The sequence below is a fragment of the Clytia hemisphaerica genome, unplaced genomic scaffold (assembly GCF_902728285.1).
Source record: "Clytia hemisphaerica strain Z4C2 unplaced genomic scaffold, Clytia hemisphaerica genome assembly, whole genome shotgun sequence".
Lineage (NCBI taxonomy): Eukaryota > Metazoa > Cnidaria > Hydrozoa > Leptothecata > Clytiidae > Clytia > Clytia hemisphaerica.
The window spans coordinates 439,106-454,546 of NW_027103598.1; the positions used below are offsets into that span (position 1 = coordinate 439,106).

At 34.6% G+C, this 15,441-nt stretch overlaps 1 protein-coding gene across 3 annotated transcripts in view; it reads right to left on the reverse strand.

The window, feature by feature from the left end:
• Positions 1–14,833, reverse strand: part of LOC136801888 (kinesin-like protein KIF19) — a 32,024-nt gene extending 17,191 nt beyond the window's left edge. The window contains exons 1-3 of one of the 3 annotated variants that reach the window (XM_067058558.1): positions 14,473–14,833; positions 11,976–12,116; positions 7,567–7,651 (exon numbers count right to left, since the gene is read on the reverse strand). In XM_067058558.1, the coding sequence (XP_066914659.1) occupies positions 7,567–7,651; positions 11,976–12,034 (144 nt within the window). In that variant the 5' untranslated portion in view covers positions 12,035–12,116; positions 14,473–14,833. Of the gene's footprint in view, positions 1–449; positions 852–7,566; positions 7,652–10,434; positions 10,750–11,975; positions 12,117–14,472 lie in introns of those variants that run through there. The other 2 variants (XM_067058560.1, XM_067058559.1) reach the window with 2 other exon arrangements.
• Between the last annotated feature and the right edge of the window lie 608 nt (positions 14,834–15,441).

A 15,441-nucleotide genomic window follows, 5' to 3' on the forward strand; every position in this document is an offset into this window, starting at 1 on the left:
CTCGATTCAATCCGTCATTCTAAATGCGGCGCAAATGTTAAGGCCTCACTTTTTTTTCGCTTGGAAAAGGTTGAAGATTCCTCTCTAGCCATTCGGGTTTTAAACTCGATGGTCACTACAAAATGGAAAAGAACTGACGGTAAACTAGTGAGTAGTAAGCTCTAGTTTAGACGGCCCACTTTTTGCCCTGTCTATTCTAATTGTGAAATAAAGTGGATATAAAGTGGGCTGTCTAAAGTCAATCCATAGCCCTCTTTTGACGTCAATGCAATGTCTTTTTTCAAACTTTTCCGAGCAAACTACCAACTTTGTGCTCTCTTTCTGTCTAATCTAACAATTAGAATAGGCAGGGCAGAAAGTCGGCCGTCTAAACTGGAGCTATAGGTTCCAAGAAATGTTTGCAGACCCATTTTTTTGCGGATATTTTATTTAACGAACACTTGCCATACCTTTAAATGTTTATTTTCAGTTTTACGATTAACTACGCGTCCAAGTAAAACTTTTGCCGAAACGACATCGGCGAACCGGACAGTTTTCGTCAAATTATTATCCTCCATTGGAAAAGACATTGGAAGGTTTGATGATGTTGTTGCTGTTACCAAGACTCTCCATAAAGTTTGAAGTTTTTTATTCCAGTTAATATTTCCAATATTTTCTTTAACTAACAGCTCACAGTGACAACTCTCCTGTTAACACAGCCCCTGAATTCTTTTTCATAATTTTTCATTTCTTTACAATGTTTCTTTTCGTAAAAGACCAATCTGTCCCTCTATTCCAGACTTCTTCTCACTTTGTTTAAAAGACGAAAATTTAGCTGTTATCCACTTTTTCAATCAAATTAGTTTTTCCTTTGAATATAAAAAGAAAAACAGAATTAAAAAATCTTCCTTGATGAAGTGAGTGTATATAGAATAGACACACAGACAAACAGAACATCGCATACACGTTTTTTATAAGAACATCTAATTTTTTTGAAGCATTCGGAGGTTCGTAACTTTTTGAGTTCAAGCCTAGAAAAGTTCTTAACATGTTTACATTTTGTGAGTATTTTGGTCCATTTTCCCAAGAAATAAGGGGTTTTAGAGTCCACGTAACCTTAAAATGTTCTAAACTTGTTCTTGATAATTTGGTCATTGAAACCTTATGTTCTTAAAGTTTGTTCTTACAAAAATACCATAAAGAGTAAAAAATGCGAGTAAAAAAGAACAAGGCTTTCTTAATCTTTCCAAGAATGATCATCTCATTAAACTATCAAAAATCTTTCCTTTTGAATGAAAAATTCCATTCGCATAAAAAAATAACTTTCTCGAGACTCCTGGACCAATCAAAAGACAAGAAAACTGCGACATCTTTGGCCTGGCGATCAAAACTTTTTACTGAGTCCAATGTCAAACGAATTCAAAAATTAAGATTCAGTAAACTGCTTTTCATCACCAGGGCTTCGGAAAAGGTGGCTAAAAAACGATCACCACCTGATTTCAGTTAAAGGGATAATCAGATGGTTTGAAATATTTAGATTACAGAAACCTTCTGTGGTCCTTAGTAAAACCTCAAAGTATTTTTTTGTAACAATTTTCCAAAATTAAGATATCAAAATTTGAAATTTTTGAAAATGGGTTCTTACACGGTTCTTACGTTGAAATTCTATTGTTTTCATTCTAAAAGCCAAAAACTTCTAACTTAAATATCCCGACTTTGGAAAATAGTTAGGCAAAAATATAGATTTTGCTCAGGACAATAGAAAGATCCCACACGCCAAATATTACAAACCATCTGATTCTCCCTATGTAATGAAAATGAAAAAATGAAACATCCTATTTTTACAACAAATATATTCCCAGGCTGACTGATCAGAGATTTCCCGTGGAAGTGTACCCAATTTTGAGGTCGACTTGTCTGGAAGGCAATTTTCCTGGGGGTAATTGTCCTGGGGGTAATTGTCCTGGGGGCAATTGTCCGGCAGCAATTGTCCTGTCACCGAACTGTTGAATACAAAATGGCGGACTAGTTAGCTCTTAAACTAGACACACTTCCTCTTCTATGGGACAAACCAGTCAAGTAGTTAGAGTTCAATGTGGGTTTTACACGAAAACATTTCAAAGCAGAAGTGAGTTTCCATAGTAACAAAACAACAAACTTTTAACACTTTCGATATTTTGTGCGAGAGAGGTGTGAAGTGAAATGATAAACTCTTGTTATTATTATTAATATTCTCTCAAGGATTCAAGTTTTCGGAATTCATCCTCTTATGCCTAATATCTATCTCACATCTAGTCAGTCCACGCCACTAACCCCGAACGAGAAGATTTTCCAAATTGAAAAGAATGTTTCCGTGAAAACTTGCTTGATTAAGTTTCGTTAAATATAACCTCATTTTCCCGCTTTTCAGTGCTTGCAGATCTGAGTTTCAAAAGAGATTTGACAATTAAGTAAGATACAGTAGCCCTGGTGGAATCTTTTTTCCTTGCTGTAAACCCTTAAAATTCAATGCTTTATAACATAAACTGGAGGGAAACATCTTTGCGCGACATTCAGTAAATTTTCAACTTTCCGATGAGGAAGAAATTTTCAAAAGGGGAAGAAAAATTCTGAAAAATTCCGAAAAATTCAAGCTAATTCTACACGTTCGGGAATCCGAGTTTTAAGCCTAAAAATGTTCTTAACATGTTCTTATTTTAAGGAATTGGCTTTATTAAAACCTTAAAATATTTTAACTTGATCTTAATATTCTAGCCATGGAAGCCCTATATGTTCTTCCAAAGAACAAACGTGTACCTCGAAAAGTACCTCGTCCGAAAAAAAATGTATTGTCAAGCTATATGTATAAACATTGAAAGACTCTTTTTCAACAAAATCAGCTGTGTCGTGACCGTGAGAAAAATCTAACCAAAATTCGACTGCAAAAGGAACAAAATAGAAAAGAAAAAGCTGTCATGCGTGGGAAGCTTCCTTTGCATAACTTCTTCAAAAAAAAATTCTTTCTTACATGATTCGAAAAGAAGAATTTTTCATCAAAAATGCAATTCTAATAGAGGTACACATTTCGTTATAAGAACAAACTATATAAGAACACAAGGCTTCGATGACCTAAACATTAACAAGTTAAGAACATCTTTAATGCTTTATGGTCTTTAAAACACCCAATTTCTTAGAAAAATCGGCAAAAATAAAGTTTTCACCGAGTCAGTGAGACAGGACTGTTACACGTTTTTTATAAGGAACATCGAATCCTCTGGATGTTCTTAACATGTTCTTATCTTCGCCATAATGTGAGTACTTTTGTCCATTTTCTTAAGAAATCGGGTTATTAAAGCCTTAAAATAGTCTAACTTGATCTTAATATTCTGGCCATCGAAGTCTTATATTCTTCCAAAAAAAACGTGTACATCTTCCGAAAAAAATTGCATTGTCAAGCTATATGTATAAACATTGAAAGATACTCTTTTTCAACAAAATCATGCCTTTACCGTGAGAAAAATCTAACCAAAATTTGACTGTACAGGGAACAAAATAGAAAAGAAAAAGCTGTCATGCGTGGGAAGCTTCCTTTGCATAACTTCTTCAAAAAAAAATTCTTTCTTACATGATTCGAAAAGAAGAATTTTTCATCAAAAATGCAATTCTAATAGAGGTACACATTTCGTTATAAGAGCAAACTATATAAGCACACAAGGCTTCGATGACCTAAACATTAACAAGTTAAGAACATCTTTAAAACACCCAATTTCTTAGAATATTTGACAAAAATACGCGTTTTTCTTATAAAAACAAACTATATAAGAACATAAGGCTTCGGTGGCCAAAATGTTAAGAAAATAAGGACATTTAAGGTTTGCAGGCTCGCTAAACACCCAATTTCTTAGAGGAATAACATAAAGGAAATACATGTAAAGAAAACTTTCAGGCTTGAAACTGAAAAAGTTAAGAGCATCCGAAGGCTTCAAAAATTTTGAATGTTTTTATGAAAAAAAATGTGTACTCACAAAATGGTGAAAATAAGAACATGTTAAGAGTATTTTCAGGCTTAAATCTGAAAACTAAAAAGGTTAAGAACAACCGAAGGCCTCCAAAATATTGGTTTTCCACACTCCATTGAAATGAAATAATTGGCATATCTAATCACCAAACAAAAAAGCAAGAAAGAGAGGCAGAAATCCATAGCATAAAATCATTTTAACATATCCAAGTTAAGCTTACAGACAAACAAAATAAAAGGCAAAACAAAATTCTCACAACAAAATCTCACATCTTTGTACAGACTTTTTCACCTGCTTTTGAAGGGACCTTTATCTGATGAGGTGAAATATCCTTTTTTAGTTTTTTTTATCGCGAATTATAGCTTTGATGTCGTTTAATTATATGAGCTTTTCGCATATTTTCAAAATTAATTTTAGTTTCCTTATCATAATTTACACGTTTGTTCTTGTGAGCAACCAGTTTATAAGAACATTTACACTGAAATGCCGGGGAAAAAAAGAATATGGCCGGAGAATTGAAGAGATAAGTCAAATTTGCTTAAGATTATCTTAACTTTAAATACACCTTTTCGACCGTAGCCGCCAATTGCCGCACGGGCATTATTTGTCCGCTTTATCCTTCTAAAACCGTTCCAGTCCTTTTTTCGCACCTATAGACAATAGAAAAATGTGTCAAAAAAAGATTGGATCGAGTTTAGTGGGATAAAGTGGAATACGGTCGAAAAGGTGTACCTTATCAGGGAAAACTTCGTCGGGGAAAATTTTCGTCGGGGAAAAATATCACATGGCCGAAATTTCGTCACTTTTCCCCGACGAAGTTTTCCCCGATAAGGTATTAGAGCAGATTTTTTTTGGGTCCAATTAAAACAATTTAAGGCTCTAAATTGTCAAAAATTAAGCACATCCATACTCGGCCCGAACCAAGACGTTCTAATAAAAATTGGAAACATGTACCATTTTTCACCTTTGCGTTAGCCTCATTAGCCCTCTTCCAAAAAAAATCACTCCAACAAAATCCAATTTTCAAAACACACTCTTGAATAATTTTCAATAATTTTCGATGATAACATTTTTCATTTTTGGACAAATTCAAAATTTTGAGTGCAAATTGAAACTTCAGCGTTTACATTTATCATAGGTTTTCCACAGATTCAAAATGTCATCAGAGTCAATACCATTTCCACAAAATCTGTCACAAAACCGGGACTTTAATAAATCATTTAAGAATAGCTCAGCATGGAATTACAATTCTTGAAATAAGAAAACAATTCATTACCCATTATGAACGGTCTTATCTGAAACTCATAAATCGAGGCCAATCATTTTTTACTCCAAATAGAAAATTAAAAGAGCAGCAAACAGCGTAGAGTTGAATTTGTTTTGTAAATCACCAAGGAAACGGACATTTCTCCAAAACCAAACAGAAGCCACTGGATAAAAAGTTGACTATAAAACGGTAAAAAGATCAAAAAGAAACATCGATTCACACCAAAGACTTCGTACTTAGTACAAAATTGTGCTTGATGCCTCTCTGCTTGATGCTCAGCAATAAAAGAAAGGATCAAGAGTAAGTGGGGCAATCCAGGAAGAAAGAGTGGCGCCCTCCCCTACCTTCGGGTAGACAGCTATTGAAAGAGGAGCCTTTGGTTCGCCTGTTCTACTCTCTCTGATTTCTTTATCATCAAGGACCGAAAGTCTCGTATCGTAACCAAAAATTTAAACCTAAGCTCAAAATTCTTTATAACAAAAATACAGTAGACTCAAGCTTATTCGATTTCTCCATTATTTAAACTAATTCCCAGTCCCCCGTCAACCAAATCCGATTGTGAAACACTTTCTATAATTCGAACCTGTCTGCAATTCGAACAAATTGAACGTGGAATTACAGAGAATTACAATCTACAATACATAGTATGTATGAAAAAGATTAATAAAAACTTCAAGTTTTGACTCCATCAAAAGCAAAAAACAAACAAGATATCTCTCAAATGGTAGTTTCGGATAAGAAGATTTTAAATCCAAAATTTTTCTACTCAAGTGAAATCACTTAAACAAGTAATTGAGAAAATAGGACATAAATTGAGAAATCTCTCACGTTTCCTGACTGTGCCAGAGTAATGGAGTGAGAATGTTCATTCATTATATCACTTCATAACTTTATAACTTGTTTTATAAATTAATCGGTGTGTAGCCTAGCAGACTGTTCTCCTTATAAATCTCTTTCTCTTTCTCCAAAACAGCAAAATAATTTTCTAAACCGAATCACTAAATAGAATATGGTTGACCACATTTGTTGAGGACCAAAATCCAGCAAGTATGTACCTCTTTTTTTCTTTTGGTCTAGAACAATTTGTTTTCCAGTTTTTTTAATTGTCAATCTCGAATAAAAGACTAACCATCGAATGACAGAAAATTTGTCCCCCACCCGGTAGTTAGGGAACAATTCCTAAAATCCAATAATTAGAATAAGTCATAGAATAGTCGAACATGCCCAACGCACTGGGCTCAACTTTAGTAGCTTCAAGTTATTTATAGGCCGATTCTCACAAAACAAACCAAAAAGTAGTGCCCTGGCCTAAAGCAAAAAATCTAAATTTTTGAAAAAATAAAAAAATACCACCAGCCCAGATATTAAACAAAGGAACAAGCGTGCCAAATTTCAGTTCTATCCAGCCATTATTGAAGTTTCCAGGCTGCCCATAGCATAGGCGAAAAACTCACCCCTAGGCTTAAAGTTTACAAAAAATGAAAAAAAACACATGATCTGAAGTCTCCAGGCTAGAAACCAAGAAAACAGATGAACTAGGAGAACCGTCTGACTATTGAGGGACGTACGTATGAAATTCCCGCACCGGTACATGCTAAAAATACATACAATAAGCTACAAGCGGAGCATGAAATGCAGTGCACCCCGGCAAAAGTGTGTCACTTATTGGACCGACCTCTAACAGTTTTATTCACCAATAATTTCAAAACAATCAAAAACAAAAAACCACGAAAAGAAGAGAGTAATCTCGAAAAAACTTTTTCAAAAAATGATAAAAGAATGTCTCTTCAGCTTTTAGAAACTAAAAATATATTGGTTATGTAAAAGATAAAACATGAATTTATTTAATCGAGGAAAGGGGCCTAAGGGGACTTATCTTTGACAATAAGGCGACTGAAGTGCAGTGGTAGAGCATCCGACTACGGAGTGCAAGGTTAAGTGGAGCAATCCAGGGAGAAACAGTGTCACCCTCCCCTACAATTGGGTAGATAGCTATCGAAAGAGGAGCCTTCGGTTCGCCTCCGACTGCAGTTGCAAATTTACTGACTTACTAACGATAAGGTATCAAACTGAAGATGTAATTTCTACTATTCGAACTAATTCTCAGCTCCCGTTGTAGCGAAAAACCTCGTAAAATACTTTCTATAACTCGAATCTTTCTGTAATTCGAACAACTCAGATTTCCCTTGCACAAGTCAATTGTGCTAATGTCGTCTTAATTTTCGTAGGAAAGTCAGGCCTTATTTCTTTGTCCAGTATAAAAATCCCGAAAACGGGGTAGTTGTTTTCTACTAAATCGCAATCATGCAAAAAATTTCTTACCGTCAGTGTGTCTTCCTTTTCTTTCATTTTCGATTTTCTTCTTCGTGTATTATCTCGTCCATTTGTGCCTCGTTTACCCTCAATTCTGTAAAATAGAAACAGAGAAATAAAGTTGACTAATCGAGTAAAATCAACAATTTTTGTTCATTTTGGCCTCGTTTACCCTCGATTCTGTAAAATAGACACAGAGAAATAAAGTTGACTAATCGAGTAAAATCAACAATTTATGTCCATTTTGGCCTCGTTTACCCTCGATTCTGTAAAATAGACACAGAGAAATGCAGATGGCTTATCAAGTAAAATCAACAATTATTGTCCATTTGGGCATCATTTACCCTCAATTCTGTAAAATAGAAACAGAGAAATAAAGCTGTCTTATCAAGTAAAATCAACGATTTGTGTCCTCAATTCCTAAGATAAACACAGTGAAATGAAATCAACTAATTGGGTCAAAAGCCAAGACTTCTCGTCCAAAAATAAAGTCCCCAAAACAAAAAATAGATCACGTATGGCCTTTGAAGAGGTCAAGATTTCCGTGTAAATATAATCCACATGCATAGAGTCCCCATAGAGTTTATTCAAAATACTAGTTTGAGTAAAGAAAAACACTTCACAAATTGATCAACTCTGCCTTAGGGTAATATCCTTATAAAAATGTCCACTTTAAGTAAGTCATATAAATCCTTTCACAAAGTGATTACTCTAAAAATCTCTACAAAATATAATTGACATTCTAAGTAGGAAGATTATTACAACTTTTACGAACATATTCAATTGCATTATAATCTAAAGACTCAGATATCACCGTCAATGGGTCCCTGGAAAATTCTCAGTCAGAATTCTGGAACAACAAGCCAAAAAGAGTAAAGCAAAAAATGCACTAGATTAACAATATCTGATGCTCGGACTTAACCCTTTAAGTGCCACGGTCATTTTTTTTCTAAGCTTTTTAAAGAAAATCGCTAGTTCAAACTTTAAAAGGTTACATCTCCGGATCTAGAAGGAGTTAAAAGCTCGTTTATAGTTTGTTGGAACAGAATCAAGTAAATCAGGGACAAATTTGAAGGTTCTTGGCTCACTCGTTGACCAAAAATGGCCAAATAACGTACAAAATCTTTAAAAAAGTGGATTTGTGTCAAATTTTTGCATTTTTTTTGACTTTTGATTATTTCTTTGCTTGACCATGAAGCCTAATCCAATTCCTACGAGTTAGACCAAAAACTCAAACTGGGCATAAAGGAGGGCTTCGCCCTCCTACATAGCCCATGTTTGACATATACCTACGACATTGGCACTTAAATGGTTAATAAAACTGGGATTAAACAACTGAATTGTTGGCTACACACTGCATGGAGAGATTGGGAAAAAATACAGAAATATAATATATAAAAGCCGAAGAAATATCAGCCCAGGATGCATTCATGCCCATGTCCATGTCCATGTCCATGTCCATGTCCATGTCATTAATAAATGAATTCCTACACGCTTTTTTAATGTGAAAACTTGAAGCTCAATTCTTGCAAAATCCTAAGACTAACTTAAGAACAACCCAACCTCAGATTAATGCGAATCGAGTTAAACAGATTAAGAGCATCATAAAAAAATCAGAACAGCCAGAGTTTACTGATTCTTATGAAATTTAAGCGTTCTAAAACTCTACCTACAGTAGTCCTTGTGCTTTTTTCAAAAGAGCTCGTTCCCAACTTCCCCTTTTGTCCCGAATTTCCCCTTTTTATTTTAAGATGGTTGGATGTGTAAAATGTATTATGACTCTCCCCATCGACATAAACAACCGACGCACATTGCCTCAAGGGAGGGATACTTTAGACAAGATTAGTGTCGGGTATGTGCGAACCATAAGTCCCTTTTTTCACATTACAAACTGTAAAAGTAGCGTTGACTTTTATTAGCCTTTGTTGCTTCGAAATAAAGTACTACTAGACATTTGCTCCCTCGAATGTCTCTACACGCTTTTTTTTATAAGAATGGTGTAAATCCATTTCATCATAACGTTTTTGGGAAAATCATCCTAAAATATTCTTACAGCATTCTTAGGTTAGGATCATCCAAATTCAGACTAGATTTAACATTTAGTACATACGTCTCAAGCATAAAATGGCACTTTTGTAAAAGCAGTGAGCCTAACTTGGGCCTAATAATTGACAATTAAAATGGCATTCTTAGCTTTAGTAGCAAAATTCCATGATGGTGATATTCTTAGAATATTCTTAGTTCAACATGGACATTCTTATAAAGTGTATTCTTAGAAAAAAAAGCGTGTAAAAGGGGTGAAAAAAACATAAAAATAATTCAGTGAATGATAGGGTCCTAAGATTACGAAATATCAAAAATCGACTCCGTCACAAGTTCTCGTTATTTGGACCAAATTTTGTAACTTTTGGCTGGAAATTGGGAAATAAGTCTCTCACAGGGTCTTGAAAGCGTCAAAAAGTGGCAGGGTCAATTTTCGAACATTGGCTCAGACATATCCATCACCTCGTAAACCTCGCACCCCTTCCTCACAGAAATTGCACTACTGGTAAAGACAAAATTACCATCTTAACGAACAAAAAAAATGAATGAAAGTACCAAAAAGATTAGAACAGCCGAGCCTCAGCCACAGCTGACTGGTTCTTTCAAAATTCAAGAATTCTGGTATTATTTGTTCCTTGTTCAAAAGAGCTCGCTTCCAGCTTCCCCGTTTGTCCCGAATTTCCCCTTTTTTTTTTTAAGATGACTAAATGTGCAAAAAGTCGAACTTTGGCTCGGACATATCCATCACCTCGTAAACCTAGCACCCCTCCTAACAGAAATTGCACCACTGGTAACAAAAAGACAAACTACCACCAAACGAACAAACATACTTACTCAAAGCTCAACAAACAAAATCACGAAAAATCTTTCATTCAAGCTATAAAATGGAAGTCTTCTTCTTCTTACATTTCTTTCTTGTTCTTCAAACTTAATATTAATGAAAGAAAAAGTGCGAAAAAGTGAAGATTTTTCGTTCCTCGTTCTTCTCTTTAACAAGTAAAGACGTTGAAATCTTATGTGATATTTCTTTTCAATGAATTTCAAAAAATTCTGTCTGAAGCTTTCAATGTTAATGAAAAAACCTTCTTAAAGATAGTAATTTGTTAGTGACATTTTTTCTTTAAACAATTTTAGTAACAGCTCCGTACCTTGAAAAAATGAAAGATAGGGGCTAGACATTAAAACATTTCAACCTCCTACAGAGTGCTTATTGTGAGTGAAGGTTTATATTTTCCATCAGGAAAAAGAACAACAACGAAGGAGAGAGAAAGAGAATCTAAGTTGATGAATCCAAGTCTGATAAGCAAAAAATTGATACACTTTTTTTATAAGCAACCAGGTTGCTAAGGCTTGAACCATCAAATTTCTACAATTTTTTCTTTGAATGTCGTAAAGTAAATCTAAGCATGGCAGACTATAGCCCTTGACCCAATAAACAGTGATTAAATCACAAAAGAAACACAGGTTGACCGGTTCATATGCGCTTAACAATCCTTCAAGGTGAATCACGCAAGCTTTGGTATCTGATCTTGGACAACCTCATTTGGCATTCGGCACAAAACAATCAATGATAAATCTTATATTAAGAACATTATGAGAACAAATGACAAATATTCTTATAAAGTGGATGAATAAGAACAATATGATGAATAAAGTATTCTGTATTCCAAAATATTCTTTTAAAGATTTATTCAACGGTATATTTTTCGTTCATTTATTTTTCTCCTTTTACATAATCAATATTTAGCAATATTCTTAAAATAGTATTAAAACCCTTTTTTGATTTGGGCGGGCAGGTCAAATGGGTAAATTATCATTCAGACTTGAATGTAAATCACTTCACATCAGAGAGATGGGGGAAAAGATGAACCTTCCTATAAACGGAACAGCCCCTAACCAGGACTATTTTCACTATCCTAGGATAGGGAAATCACTGCGCTTACATGACTTTGCCAACTCGTGCTCGCGATACATCGAGCTGTTGGTGTATAGTAACCATACTTGAACGACTATGGAAGATAGTGCATCCTCGCATGGTCGAACCTGACAAGTATAGCAACCACACCACAAAGCCAGGCATATCTTCCCACACTCTTGTATCAAAGCATGGTACCCAATTCCCCTCACATGGAATGGGTTTACCCGGGCGAAGGTTCGTTCACAGTATCAAGTGGGAATCGAACGCTGGCTTCCTGCACGGAAGTCAAGACTGATAACCACTACACTACTGCGCCTTAACTCCACATAAAAGTGATTGTACTATTCTTTTTTTGTCTTCATTTTCGATTTCTGTTGAATTATTTTGGAGTCCTAGAACATTCTACTCACTTTGTCAGTTAAAATATTTAACCCCCCCCCAAACAAGTAGGACTTACAAGGAAGACTTCTTCTTCGATAAATTTTTCTTCGTTGCCATTATTGTTGATGACGTCATCAATTACGTAAGATGATGTAACATTTCCAAATAACCACGATAACAATGTACAAGCGCTTCCATTTTCTCGATTTGTGATTGGCTGTGAGAAAAGCAGAAAACAATAAGAGAATACGTTCTTTTATAAGAACAACGAGACTCGAAATCGCCAAAAAATAAGAACATTTTAAGAACAATGCTGATCCTGAAATTACTCAACTTCAAGCAATTTAGGGGTCAAAGTTTGGGTATAACGCCTAAAATACCTCCATAAATAAAAACAGGATAAGAACAGTTTGAGGCTCAAAGGTGGCAAAAAAATAAGAACAGCCGAGCCTCAGCAAAATTTTACTGGTTCTTATAAGTGTAAGCAAAAAAAACGAAGTGTAAACTCAAATTTTTGTTGACGAAATCAACAAATAGCATATTTCAAAATGTAGACCATAAATGCTATAACATGCTTCGCTATATGGTAATATAGTAAACCCTCTCTAATTCGAGCCTCTATTATTTGAATCTTTCTGTAATTCGAACCAAAATACTGGTCACTTCTGCTGGAAAATGGTTTAAATTACTCTCTGCTATTCGAATTTTTCTTTTTTTGGTTCCTTGAAGATCGAATTAGAGAGAGAGACAACTGTACCAATGTCTCTTCACTCAAATACCAAACGTTCATGTATGTTCATCTTCTAGGGTCGTATGTTTGATTATTTAACAGAGCGGGAAAAGATCCGAAAGAATGTTTGCGACAAACACCGCGAATATAGAAAGTCACTTTAAACAAAACAAATTGATTGGTCAAAGGAGGAAATGTTTGGCTCAAATGGATGTTTTTGGTCAACGGATAACGGAAGATTCGGATAATCAAATTTCCAAGAATTGTTTTATTGAAATCGGTCAAAACAAATAATTTTTAATGAAATGAAAAGGGTCTGATCATCCTCTAGGAGAAAAAAGTTTCATATTTAACTATAATCAGATTAGTTTTCGCGATATTTAAATTCGTGGCCTTTTTCGCGGAAATAAAACTTAAAGTTTGGAAAGAATTTTCTATGGAACAGTGAGGGACGTAAGGTCATTTTGTGGCCTTAAGAGCGCTAGAATATCAATTATTGAAGGTCCTTATTGACAAAAACTGATTGCACCATCTGATAGAGCTCGAATAGCTGATCCTTAAAATGTCATCCTTAAAATGTTCAATTGGGCCGACTTTTGGTCCCCGGAAATTATCTATGCTAAGAATGCAAAGTTTTATGGTGACGTAAGCATTTTGAATAAATTTTTGACAAAAGAACGCGTCTCGAAAAGTACATTTGTTAAGAGATATAGTTTATAGGGATCCCATGGCTTGACATTTTGAATTTTGCCAAGTCATCAGAAAAGAGCCTAGAAAGCAGAAAAAACTCGTAGCCAGCTCAGCAAAAACTTATTTTGAAGTCCAGAGGGACCATTTATCATGAAAAAAATAAACTAAAACTAAAATAGTACAGGATTGACTATGGCTTTTGAAATTTGAGTAAGTTTTCGACATAGAAATAAGATACGTTCATTATAAAATATTTCAGCCCAAATCAGACCTGTGATTATGCTGAAAGTGAAATTTTAGGTAAAATACGGACCGGTCTGTAAAATACAAACGATGTATACAATGATTACAATCAACTTTCGATTACAAATCGACTCAATTCGTCAAGATCTATCCCAGCTGGCACGCAACGTTTATCTAACGTTAAATGGACGTTGTGAACATTAAATTGACGTTGAAAGAACGTTAGCATTGGTGAAAATTTCAAGAAAGTTGTGTGAAAAAAGCATTCCCATAGACTATTGCCAGATTTTGTCCGCGTAAACAGGGATGCAGAAATTCAATTACTCATCATGTCCTTTCTATACAGCCTCTTACAGTTACAACACAAAAAATTCAATTTCAAACAAACACGGACCATGGAACCAGTAAAATGAGCAAAAAAAACTCAAACTTTTCTTCCACTTTTTCAACAGGAGAATTTCTTTATCAAATTTTCGAAATCAAAAGAGTTGTTTAGAAGCGAAAGATTTAAATTTTTTGGGAAAACAAAAATAAAAACAAGCTTAAAGAAAAAGAACATAATGTCTATGTAGGGGGTCTGAATGTAAATCCTTCTTCATTCTTGCTTCAAGCCAATAAGAGGGAAACAAAAAATTTTGAAGCCTTCGTACTTTTTGAGTTTCCAGTCAAAAAATGTTCTTAAAATATTCTTATTTCCACCATTTTTGTGAGTATTTTTGTCCATTTTCCACAATGTGTGAAATGTCCATAAAACAAAGCTTTAAAATTTTCTCAACATGTTCTTAACATTTTGGTTATCGAAGCATTATGTTCTTATATTTTGTTCTTATAAAAAAATGTATATCCAGAAAAGACTTGACTATCTGGATTTACACTTCCTTCTCAACCATGCAGCAAATGAAGAACTTACTTTAGACTTCAAATACCAACAACTTTTTCTCCTGGACAACAACTTCATTCCTCGTCAGTCTATGTTATGATTTCATGTGATCTCATCACGAAAATGATCAAAAGATGGAAATTATCTGAACAATTGACACATTTTTAATGGGAGTGATTCCCGCGTGAATCGAATATAATTTTCCTTTCTTCCTTTTTTTCCACTCATAGAAACTCTTTAGTTCAGCCAAGCCAAGCCAAGTCAAGTTCTTTTCAAACGTTTGTTCATCATATTTTTCTTCTTCTTTTTTCTTCATTGTTCTCTCTCTCAGAGCGTTATATTTATTTTGATTCTATTTTTTTGTAACTTGTAACTTTTTTCATGATTCTCTAAAAGAACAAAGACATACAATATATTGTAACGATGAATTAACAACATTGCAATCATCTCTCTCGGTGTAGTGTTTTAAGTAACTTTGGATTGAGACCATTGGCGTGGTGGCAGCTAGCCTGGATATCCAGACCGTAAACTATTTCATCGCCTAGTTTTTTTAAGATCATGTTTCTGGTTTACGGTCTAGTCCAACTAACTAGTCTGCAGGGGATATCTGTTCCTGCATATGCGAATGTATCTAATTGGTCAGTACGTACCCAGTCACTGAGCAGAATTTTCGCGGGGTTTTCGATATTTTTCGATGCGCACGCATAATTTATGGAAAAAGCTGACATTGAAAAAAAAGATAAACAAATGAAAATGAAAACACAGGTTCATTTCTAAACAAAATGGCTGATGGAAAGGAGCCTTTATGAATGTGGCTGACGTTTGGATGTAGTTTAAAGTAGTTTTGAAAGGCTTTTGAGTTTGTAAAAGAGGTTTTATGGTAAGTAATTATGTGTATCTGCCTGGGTTTCCAAAGTGTTAAGATTCTGTCAACAATTTGATTAGACAGGAGACCCATTTGCCGTGAGGCATATTTTGGACTAAAAAATAACAAATTTA